Source organism: Chinchilla lanigera, unplaced genomic scaffold (assembly GCF_000276665.1).
Source record: "Chinchilla lanigera isolate Chin_1 unplaced genomic scaffold, ChiLan1.0 scaffold00028, whole genome shotgun sequence".
Taxonomy (NCBI): Eukaryota; Metazoa; Chordata; class Mammalia; order Rodentia; family Chinchillidae; genus Chinchilla; species Chinchilla lanigera.
This window is the reverse complement of record NW_004955429.1, coordinates 15,573,874-15,585,866: the sequence shown is the minus strand read 5'-3', so window position 1 is coordinate 15,585,866 and position 11,993 is coordinate 15,573,874. Positions and strand designations below refer to the sequence as shown.

Here is an 11,993-nt window from a genome sequence, read left to right as displayed (position 1 = left end):
TTTTTTGCTTGCTTGCTTTGCTTTTTGAGACAGGGTCTTGCTAAGTTGCCCAGGCTGGCCTTGAAGCATACTATCCTCTTGTCTTAGCCTCCCGAGTAGCTGAGACTGCAGGCTTTAAGTGTGGTTTTATTTTCCTCAGAGGGCTTGTCAATCAGTTAAATTGCTCCTTCATGTGGCCTGATTCTTCCTGATTCCTATGCTATCCAGAGGGCACAGGGTCCCAGCTCTGTGACTAAGTAGGCATTGGCCGTACCCAGCAGGCGCTCCCTAAGAACTGTTCGAAGTGAACGAAGAACCCGGGACGTCGCTCAATCCGGGGTTCCTCCAGGTTCAGGTGGGCGGAGCCAGGCGAGCGAGCGGCCCCGCCCACGGTGACCCCGGCGGAGACGCGCCCCGGGGCACCTGCTGCGCGGCTAGCCCGCCGGGAGGGCGGAAACTTCGGGGCCGGAACGGGTGCGCCGGAACCGTGAGGCGGGGGGCCGCTTACCGCGTCGGACCGCGGCCCGGGAGGGCGAGGGGCGGGCGCACCGGCGGCGGGCGGGATGGCCGGGCGGCGGGTGAACGTGAATGTGGGCGTGCTGGGCCACATCGACAGCGGCAAGACTGCGCTGGCCCGGGCGCTGAGCACCACGGCGTCCACCGCCGCCTTCGACAAGCAGCCCCAGAGCCGCGAGCGCGGCATCACGCTGGACCTGGGCTTCTCGTGCTTCGCGGTGCCGCTGCCCGGCGCGGCTGAGCCCGAGGAGACGCTGCTGCAGGTCACGCTGGTGGACTGCCCGGGGCACGCCTCGCTCATCCGGACCATCATCGGCGGTGAGCGGGCCGGGTGGGCGGGCAGGCGGGCGGGCCCGTCGGGAACGCGCGCGCGTCACGCGCACGAACGAGGCGGAGACGCCAGCCCGCGCGGGGACGCGGCCGAGTCGCCAAGAAGTCACCGCGCACCGTGCTCCCGCTCCCCATGCGCGACACTCCCCACATGTCTGTGTATCTTTTCTCGAGAACTCTGGAAAAACAAGCAAGGGGTGTTTGCATACATCGTTCTTCTCCCCTGTATAAACCATTTCAGCCCGGTCAGGAGAGGTCACTGTATCTGTGCTTGCAAACGCCACAGTTCTTTTGAAAGCTCACTTAGAGTTCTGTTGGAGACTCCACGCAACAGTCTGTCAACTGAGAAACTCTCTCTGTCTTTTATGGTCCCAGGGCCTACATCTCCGTGCTACACCTCCATTCTCCTTAAAGTTTAAAAAAATTTTTGAGACATCTTGCTAAGTCCGTAAGTTGCCCAGGCTGGGCTTGACTTTGACCATCCTGTGGCCTCATCCTCCCAGAGTGCTGGGATTACAGGCATGTGCCACCATGCCTGGCCTTACCTGATATCCTAGTGATGGACCTTTCTGTTATCCGGTAGTTTGTTTCTGAGCAGTGGCTCCCCAACTAAACGTTATCAGGCTAAGGGTTGCTCACCTCTCTTAGGGTTCTTCTCATCTGGAACAATGAACTGAAAGAAACAAGCAAAAAGCAGCGGCGAAGTTTATTCGAAAAAGTAAAAATGAACAGTGGGAAAGAAACTGGCCCTGCAGAGCAGGCTTGGGCCAAGTAAAGAGAAGAAGAGGGAGAGAGCAAAGATAAAAGTACATGCTCTGTCTGGGAAACAGTGTGGGATACTGTGGAAAGTTATGATAGCATGGCTCCTTATGGCTGCCTTTTATGCTGTCTCAATCTCAAGAAACCCATGAGAATTTCTGTATCCGGGTCCTGCAAGGTGGTGTTGAGACCCTGTGCTCCAAGCTAAGGTCTACCTTAGGCCGTTCTATGGAAAACCTGCTCAGTTCTCCAGAAGGGGTCTTATAATTAACAGGTCAGCCCACTTCCCCAGCCAGCTTTTGCCATGCCTTAATATCCTACCTCATTTCTGCCCCAGGGTTTGCTAACCCTGCTGCAGTGCATATTGAACAGAAGTCTTGATTTGTAGACTTGGTTACTGTACTAGCAGGCTTAGCTGGAACTGACCTGCCCGGGGTGAAGGGTGTGTATTTTCAGTCATTATGGGTATTGCTAAAATACCCTCCCAAGACATTGTGCTGTTTAAAGAATCTTTAATTACAGAAAATGCAAAAATACATGCTACTTACGAAGAGGTGGAAAATTACAAATAAGGCAAAAGTCCTCTTTTGTCAATTTTGGATCCCTCGTATCTCTCTGGGCTACACACATGGGGCAGATGATTACTGGTCGGGTGGAAGGTGGCCTCATGGGTTCCAGGGCCTTCTGGGTCCCAGCTGGAGTGGTGAGTTTGTTGCTTTGATCTCTTCACTCCCACACTCCATCCTCAGGCAGTCTGGATTCTTTCCCCATTTTACTGTAGTGGCAGCCGAGGCTTGAAGTAGTGATGAAACTTAGGCAAGTCTAAAATCTACTCAATCCATGTTTCACGCATTAGAAAATGAGTATTAAGGGGCATAGGATTCTCTACTATCCCCCACCTTCTTTTGTTTTTTGATACAGGGTCTCCTATGTAGTTTAGGTTGGTCTTGAACTCACTATGTAGCCCAGGCTTGCCTTAAACTCATGGCAGTCCTCCTGTCTCAGCCTCCCAAGTGCTGGGATGACAGGCATTCACCACCACTCCAGTCTCCCCTCCTTATAATTGAATTTTTTCTGGTTGTACTTAAATACATTTTAGGACATGTACTCTAAGCTAGTCTACACTGGAAGTGGAAGATATAGGTTTAAAAAAAGAGAAGGCAAATTTTTTATTTTTTCTAGTGAATACAGAGAGAATTTGATTTACAGTGATTCAGCTTATGACTGTTCAACTTTATGAAGATGTGAAAGCGATAGATTCAGTAGAAACTGTACTTAGAACTTTGATCTTTTCTGGGCTGAAGGTATGTGACAGGTTCTTGTGATGCAGGGCACTGGCAGCGAGCTGCAGCTTGCTGTGTGCCAGGAGATTGTGAAGGAGGCGCTGTGCGGTGATGGTGTTCAATGGTGGTCTTTGGTAGGTTCAGTGAAGAGCATGTTCCACGTAGTGACCTTTCAACCTCCGATTCCTTTATTGGGACACAGCCCTTTATGATTCGAGGAGCATCTGTGATTTAGGCCAGTGTCAAGGACATGCTTTTGGAGTGGGGCAGATCTAGGCGTGAAGGCTGGCTTCCTTCCTACCCAGCTGTGTGACCTTAGAACCTAATTCAGGACCTCCCATCACTGCTAGATATGAAAGCCATGTAGGCATTTACCGACTCTTCCAGAATGTTTGCTACTTCCCAGGCAAGCCCTGTGAGGAGTGTGGTGGTTTCCATGTAACTGTTCAGGAAATGGGGAGCAGCTGGTCAGTGACCGAGTCAGTGCCTGACCCCGAGGTCAAAGCCCTTTCCACACTTTCCCTACACCTTCCAGTATAGGTGCGGAGAGGCCCTTCCTGGGGCCAACAGAGTTTGGTACTGGCCTGATTCTATAACCAAATGTTATAGACCCTAACCCCAAACAATTGGGTAAGTCCTTGTTTTTTTGTTTTTTGTCGTTTTGAGATAGGGTCTTGCTATGCAGTTCAGGCTGGCCTTTTTTTTTTTTTTTTTTTTTTTTGGGGTGCTGGGCATCAAACTCAGGACCTTATACTTGCCAGGCAGGCAGATGTGCTGCTGAGCTAGATCCCCAGCCCCCAGGCTGGCCCTGAGCTCACTTTGTAGCCCAGGCTGGTCTCGAACTTGCAGTGATCCTTCTACCTCAGCCTCCTGAGTGCTGGGATTACAGGTGTGTGCCAAAGTCTTAGAAGAACTTTTTCTTTTCTTGCATATACATATTTGCTCTTATTGCTTTACTCTCACCTGCTACAGCATCAAAGTGTGGCTTGGGTACATTGCCACAGTGAGACTAAAGTGGCTACCGTTCTTCCTTCCCACCTTCCTGGGGAACGAGAAGAAGTTTACTTTCTGTTCAATGGAAGAGTGCTCCCGTTTGAATATGCACTCTATCCCAGCCTGCTGCCCTCAGTCGCATGTATGTGACAGCCTGTGTGTTGGGAGTCTTAGCCTCCTTTTCAGGTGCTTGGCAGGTAGAGTGTGGGGGTTGATGTTGGAACCAACTCTGCTGTGCCTGAGCTGGAACAGTGAAGACCCTCAGCTGTCCTTGTGAGCCATAAGTCACAGACACCTTTGCCTTCTTGATGTGGCCAGATCCTCTTTTTTGAGGCGAGGGGGTACCTGGACCTTGCACTTGCCAGGCAAGCACTTGTGCCGCTGAGCTATATCCCCCCTCCCTTTTTTTTTTTTGAGAGATGGTTTTGCTGAGCAGTTCAGCCTGGCCTTGAGCTCCCTATGTAATCCAGACTGGCCTTGAACTGGTGATCCTCCTGCCTCTGCCTCCGAAGTGCTAGGATTACAGGTATGTACCACCATGCCCGATGGAGCATGACCAGATCTTGGTTTAAGGTACCTGAAATCCTGTCTTCCTGGACCCAGCCTGCTTGCCTTCTTTCCATCTGCTTTATTCTCCGTGTAGCTGGCAGTGTACTCCCTTTAGAGACGTGCATCAAGACATTGAGGCTTTTTAGTGGTTCCTATAGCACTTAAAGGAAGAGCTAGTTTCTTTGTCAGGCCCCCAGGACCCACAGCCTGATTCCCTTCTCTCTGAGCCTCCTTGGCCACTGCTTTCTCTGGATGCCCACTTTCAGCCACCAGCGCCTTTCTACACCTTACATGGGTCAAGCCACTGCTTCCCTCTGCACCTGTGGTGGCCTCTGTGTGGTATGTTTGCTTCTTGATCGTTACACCTTGGCCTGAATGTCTCCTCCCAGAGCAGCCTTCCCTACCCACCTGTCCTCAAATTCTGTCCTGTCCCTGTGTCGCTTCCTTGACATCATCATTGGATGCTGTTTATGTGTTCACTCACCTGTCGTCTGTTCTGTGCTAGAAAGGGGTGCCACAAGAGCAGAGGGCGACCTTTACCCACTTTAGTCGTTGGTGTGTTTTCAGTGCTTGGGCCAGAGCCTGGCACAGGCTGGTCAGTCAGTAAGACCCGAAGCCTGTGTTCCAGCTGCTGGGATAGCTGCTTACAGTGTGTGGACAGCCTTCTTCTTCAATGGAAAGTGTTCAGCACAGGCCTTGGCCGGTTGTGAGTGCCCAGTGCTTTTGGCTTCTGCCACTCCCTGCCAGGAGCTATGCAGGAGGGAATAAGAGACTGAACTTGCACAAGTGAGCTTCTTGAGTTCTGTGCATGTCAGGCAAGTCGGTAATAACTCGCTTTGCTGAGAGCTGGGGGTGCAGGGGACAGTGGGGACAGAAGAGCCCTCTTGGGAAAGGGAATTGCTAGGCAGCTTGTGAGGCCTAGTCATGTCCTTCTATCAGCCTCGGCTCAGAGATAACTGGCAGCATGTGGGCAGGGCAGGGCATCAGTGTGGCGTGAAGACATGTTCCTGAAAGTAGGAAAGCCCTTGGGTAGGTTTCTCCCAAGGGCCTGTCAGCTCGTTGGGACACTGCTGAAGCAGGCATGTGGTGGGATCGGCTGAGCTAAGGACAGAAGGGTGTAAGATTGCTGGACAGGAGTGCTCGCTGGCAGCGGGGTAGGCCCCGTATCTAGGCTCCCAGGGTGATGGGCTTTTGTTCAAGTTCCTGGCTCACTGTGAAAGAGTTAGGTCCTATGGGGAGTGTGTGATCCCCAGGAGAGTGAATTGCAATGTCTTGAGATCCACAGTGATATCTCTGAGCTTAATGTCTCTTAAATTAAAGCCGTCTCTCTAGTTCTGCTGCTCCTCCAAGATACTTTCCACATAAGCATACAAAATCCTTTGTAACTTCAAGAAAATTGTGTTTCACCTCCCTTAGTTGGTGTGGGGGGCTCATGGTGACAGTAGTGCTGAGGAATTAGTACTGTCATTATTTCCCCCCATTTCACTGTCAGAACCATGGTGGGCGGTAGAGGGTGATGGTCCCATTGTATAGATGAAGGCTCGGGAAGGCCAGGGCACCCAGCTCCTCTGACTCCGTGGCTCCTGCTCTGGCCTTCTCAGCCCGGATGAAAAAGCACTTGTCCATGCCACCCCCGTGGTGGGGTTTCAGGGCCATATTTTTCTCAAATCCATATTAGGGAATAAATCTTTCAGGGGTTAGAACATCAAAAAGATTCAGTAATACATGTTTTAAAGACTTGGGTGGGGATGAGGGACCTGGACTCATCCTCAATCTTACTCCAGCAGTGAAGAGGAGGGCTGAAAAATGCTGGAACCCCGGCTTGGCCATTTATAGTCCTCGGGTGGCTGCTAGGATTAACAGCGTATTGTCTCTGGGTTTTTTGTTCCCGTTGTTAATGAACGGCGGCTCTTATGCTGCGACTTGTCGACTTGTTGACTTGTCGCCCGCATCTCTCCCCTGCTGCACCCACTGTGCAAGTGCTGCTTCCTGCACAGCCCATGGCTCGTGGCTCGGGCCTCCCTGCCTGGCCTGACAAGAGCTGCCAACATCTTGGAGTCTGATGCAGGTCACTGTCTTTGGAGGGAGACGATGCCAGAAGCCTAGGGGTTTTGTCTCTGCAGCTGCTTTGCCTTCTGCATTTTCCCTGCGTCTGTGTGCAGAGGTGGCAGGAGCTCTGCCCCTGCATGTGCTGCTGTCCGAGTGTGCCCTGCTGTCCTCCTGCTGTGTCCGAGGCACTGCCTTTGGACTTGTGGATGGAGCGGGGTTCCTGTGTGTGGCCCAGCATGGTTTTCAATCAGAAACACCCTTGAATATCTGCACACAGGCCCAGAAAGCCACATGGTACAAGCAGAGATACCAGTGGGTGTGAGTGGGGGAACCGGACACAGACCTCAGCTGCCAGGAGAAACTTGTGTTGCTCCAATGCAAAGTAAACAAAAGCCATTTGTGGTTTTCTTTGCCCTTACTTTTTATGAGAGTTGGTGTAGGATACATGATGTTAAACTGTGGTAATTATACATTTGTGTCCTATGATACTGAAGCGTATTTCAGGGAGGTGAGGGGGATATGATTGCATAAGTGGAATGTCTTTAGCCCTAGTGTCTGCCAGGCCACAGGACCCTAGTCCTCTGTGCCCGCCTGGTGACAGCTGCCTTTTATCCCTCTTCTCAATCAAAGGGCACACGCCGTGACTGGAAGAGGCTCCTGTCCAGCACTTCATCTTCTACCGTTAAGTGATACTGGGCTGATGCTTGCTTCAGAGCCTGTCTGTCCAGTAGGACGCCGGCCCCAGGACTGAGGGTGCCTCTGTATAAATGCATCCTTTTCTGTTTTGCCTGCTACTTTATTGCTCTCTGTCTCTGCCTGGTCTCCCTCCAAGCCTGGGTGCTTTTTGCTGTCTTGGAGACTCAAGGTGAGCTTGGTCCACAGCACTTTCTCTTAGCGCTGGACAGCGGGTGACTTTGGTTTGGGTGACAGAACAAGAGTAGCAGCACATCAGAGACACAGCCTCAAGTTTAAATTAATGCAGAATATTTGAGCAGGCACCAACAGGAAAGAAAAATAGAAGCAGGTAGTCATATTTCATTCTGTTGGGGTACATTTTTCTTCTCATGGGGCTTGCCCTTGAGAACAAAACATATCAAATGTTAAATCAAAGAATATTTTTGTAGTCATGCTAGGAATAGAAAATAATGCAAAGACTTTGCCTTCTCGAGGCAAATATTTTGCTGGAAGGTTATAATCAAAGTCAGAAGGAAATCATAGCCACGGCTCTTGGTAAAGCTGTAATCATTTAAAATTAATTGCTTTTAAACTTTTCACTGAGCATCTCCTTCGTTTTCTACAGCATGTTGCTGAGACTTTTCTTCAGAATCACCCCATGCAGGTTAGAGTAAGATCCGGGCAGCCGTCCCAGGAGACAGCCCGTCCATTCACCCTTAGGACATGTGCCCCTCTTTGTCACTCTTTTTATTGACTGAGCCAGGCTAGGGCTGGCGCCTCTTGCTTTAGAGCACGATTCTGTACCCGCACTCATGGCTAAAGGCTTGGGTGACATGCAGAAGCTGATAGGACCGGTAGTGCTGGCACCAGGCTCCCTGAAGGCCCTGCTGAGGGTGCAGCCTCGGGGGAGGGCAGGGAGCAGGAGCCCTTGCAGGACCGGGCTTGACTGGGACACCTGAATTGCTGTGCCATGCCACACTGCTGGCTCCACATCTCCACGATGCAGGAAGCGTCCAGGGTAGAGATGACAGCTCGAGGGGCCTGGCAGATAGTAGATGGTTGGTCATTTTTCAACACAGTTTTATTCAGATACAGTGCACATATCATAAAGTCACCCATTTCAGTGTAAGCTCAGCAGTTTTCAGGATATTCATAGAATTATGTTGCTGTCACCACATTCTTCAGTTTAGAACATTTTCATCACCCCATAAAAGAAGCTTGTGCCCACTCACAGCCGTTTCCCACCCCCCACTGCAGGCCTGGGCAGCCTCTAATCTACTTAATAACTCTCTAGATGGCATCTCCTGGATATGTCATATAAATGCAGTCATAGGCTATATGACCTTTTGTGTCTGGCTTTTTTCATTATCAAGTGGTTTTTAAGGTTCATCCATTGTTGCATGAACCTGCCCTTCACTCCTTTTTAAAAGAAAATGTACATTCTAATTGTGGTAAAATACACATAAAATGTACAGTCTTCAGCATTTTAAGTTGCTGTTATACATTTCTGTTATGTATCTGGCTCCATGGGGACCTTGGATTCAAAGCCCCAGGTTTTAGGAGCCCATCCGGTGGGAGAGAATCCATGGCGCTGCTGTTTGGTGTTCTTATCGGCATGCTCATCCAGCTTCTCAGGATGTGAGGCAGGTAGGCAGCCATGCCTGTCTTTGGGTACACCATCCCTGGGAGGGAGGAAGCAGTGGGGGTAGCTCCAACAGCCAGCTCAGAGAAAATGTAGAGTTGTTAGGGTTTGATCAGGAGGGACACAGAGACATGCCTGCCTGGGGCAGGTAAGAAGGATGTCCTGTCCTGTGGCTGGGCCGTGAAGGGTGATCTGGAGGTTTTGGGCTGAGCAGACACAGGGAACAGCCTTAAAACAGTCCTGGGCAAGCGCAAGCATGGCCCTGGCCCTGGCATATGCAGACCTGGCACAGTGAAGGGCCGAGGCTACAGCAAGGCCATGGGCTACTCAAAGGAGGCTTCTGGGAGAAGGGCCTAAAGGATGGTGGAGGTCTGGCTCTTCTAGCCAGAGGGCTCAACATGCAGACACAGTGATGAGTGCTTGGAGCAGTGAGCAGGGTGGGACCAGAGCTCCAGAGCCTGGAGGTCCCTGTGTGTGAGGGGTTAACTGGAAGACTCTGAGTCAGAGGAGAGGCTGTGGCAGGTGATCTTGGGGCCAGAGATTGCTCCCTGCTCCAACTGCAGCTTTCTGATCTAGCTGGAGGAGGGGCACAAGAGGAGCCTTCTGCATTTCTCAGCTCAGGAGAACGAGGCTGGAGAGACAAGCAGCTTGCTGCTGGCCACACCATGAGCCTGTACCAGCTTGGGCCAGTCTTTGCCCAGGCCTGGCTCTCAGGCCTTAGACCCCAGGTGCATCTGGAGAAAACCATGACTCCCTGGGAGAGCAGTTTATATACAGAGTGAGTCAACTGCCATAAGGAGAGAACTCCCTGCCATTCTTCCCTGGATTATTTCGGTTTTGTTTTTTGTTAATTGGGTCTTTCATATCCTTGTGCTGTGCGATTAGGCTCCTGCTGCTTTGAAGTGGCCTTTGTTGGGTGGGTAGGGAGGACTTAGTGAATGTGGGTGATCCTCTCTTGGCAGGAGAAAAAACAACTTTTGCTGTTGAGAGAGAAGTTGACTTTCCCTCTTTCTGTATCTCTTATGATGATGCCTCTCTCGTCTTGGGGCCTTCAGGAAGACTAAAATAATTTCCTTTGTCTCTAACCTACTTCCCGAGGATATTTATTTGGTGGCATGCACAGGTGCTACCTACAGATAAACCTGCCTTTTTTCTTTTAAAATTAGTGCTTGAAATTTGTTTGCATTGCCCTGCTTGGCCCTAGGAACCTGCCTTGCCTGGCCACATGGCTCTGCCTTTACCATAGATTTATTTGGGTCATGCCCTGGGAGGGTCCATGGCTTGTCCTTGGTCATTGGACAGTGGCACTCAGCCTTCCTAGTTACATTGCAGTGGGACACTTAGAAGCCCTTGCTGTGTTTGTGGTCATTTCTGGGTCTATTTGCCATAAACCCCAAAGACCCTCATGTGCGTATTCCCAGCATTTCGTTCTCCAGAATGATGACCCAAGGCGCCTGAGAGGCGGTCTGCAGAGCACAGGGCTGCAGGACTGAGAGATGGCCTGGATTTGCCTCCTACAATAGGCTGGGTTTGGTTGCCCCTGCTCGTCTTCCCCTTTTTCCGAGTGAATGACACCTCATTCCCTGAAGGCACAGCCCCTGCTGTGGTCCTCAGTGCGTTCTCACCCACACACAAGTGGCCAGTCATCCCTGTCCCTCCTGCTGGTTCCCAACCCTGTCCCATCATCGCAGCCACTCCCTGCGATGAGTGTGGCATTCATTCCCTCACACAGTCCACCTTTTTACCTGAGCCTTCACTCCATAACCAAGAACTCTTTCTAAAAAATTTTTTTTTTGGTACTGGGAATTGAACTCAGGACCTTGCACTTACTAGGCAGGTGCTTGTTCTGCTGAGTTATATCCCTGGCCCACCCTTTCTAAATTGATGAGATAATTATTTTACTTCCTTGCTGTAAAGGCTGTACTGCTTGGCATGGCTGATGAGGCCCTTCCTGATAGGTCAGTCTATCTTTGTCTGTCCGTCTGTTTCTGCTTCACAGACAGACCACACTCTCTCAGGCTGCATGTTCTGGTTCCGTGTACTTTCTGGGAAGCCTGATTATCAGTCCTCCCCAGGCTAGATACAGTGACCTTCACTTGAGAGCCTGTTACATCCCACACACCCCTAGGGTTTCATTTTCTCTCCATCTTATGTCATTGTCAACTTACTGGATTATATTCTCTATTGGACTTGATCCCTTTGGGAGCAGGGTTCTGTTATCATTCAACTGTTTCTAAGAGATTGACATAGAAGGAGTACCTGATACATGCTTGTATGCATGATTGATTGATTGAATGAATGAATGAATGAATGAATGAAGAGGTCATTTCCCACTGCCTGCACCAATTATCACCCTTACTTGGTGCTTCAAACAACCGGCTGAACAGAGTTCAGCAGTGGAAGAAGCCTCCCTTGAGGTTAGACTGGTTAATCTTTCAATGGAAATTCAATCCTCATATTTCATTTTCAGGCCACTTTGCGTAGCAAAGTAGTTTAACTCGGAGCAGATTTCTCCTGTGCTGATGGTTAATTTCATGGCCCATGGAGGGTCAGCACACTAATGCCAGGAACACAGTGACCCCGATGCAGCTCACCGCACACGGTGTGGCCTGCTGGCCCTGTTGTTTTAGAGAAGCGGTCCTCACACATCCTTCAACAGGGTGATTTTGAGTTAACAGGGTTGACCCTTTGAAGAACATTTTGAAAAGCTATAACGTAGATCCCTCCCAGGCCGTATATTTTCCTTTCTCCACGCAGTTCAAAGGGGCTGAATTGTCTTGTAGGCTCTTGCCGGCAGTCTTCAGCTTGACCCTGGTTGTTTAAATCTGCCGGAGGAAATTTGAACAAACTTGTACTTTGGTAATTCTCCTACCTCTGTGAACCTTTAACCTTAGGGTTTCTTTCAGAGCCAGGGGCTGCATTGTCACCAGTTGTCCCTGCTGGGACTTTCAAAGGGCATTGTCTAGTGTGTCTGTTTTCACTTTGCTACTGGAGTTCTTTTGAGGAAGGGTATTAATTCAGACCTGATTCTGAGACAGGACGAGGACTTTTAAACTTGCCCCTGAGCTTGGGGATGGGGAAATGAGTGTAATGCAACCCTGTGGCCGATGCCAGCGATTGCTCTGCAAAGAGTTTCGAAGGTGAAGCCGTGGAGGTGAAGGGGAGGAGGCTTCCAAAGCTGAGTAGGGGTGCACTGCCAGCGCGAAGCCTCTGCTCTG

The 11,993-nt window shown here is 50.5% G+C and overlaps 1 protein-coding gene across 2 annotated transcripts in view; it reads left to right on the top strand.

Annotated features, from left to right (window-relative positions):
• The window catches only part of Eefsec (eukaryotic elongation factor, selenocysteine-tRNA-specific), a 217,099-nt gene that overhangs the window by 12,489 nt on the left and 192,617 nt on the right, over positions 1-11,993 (top strand). Inside the window, exon 1 of one of the 2 annotated variants that reach the window (XM_005387043.2) lies at positions 491-813. The exons of the other annotated variant lie outside the window; for it this stretch is intronic. Coding sequence (XP_005387100.1) covers positions 543-813 — 271 coding nt within the window. The 5' untranslated portion in view covers positions 491-542. Of the gene's footprint in view, positions 1-490; positions 814-11,993 lie in introns of those variants that run through there. 2 annotated transcript variants of the gene reach the window in all.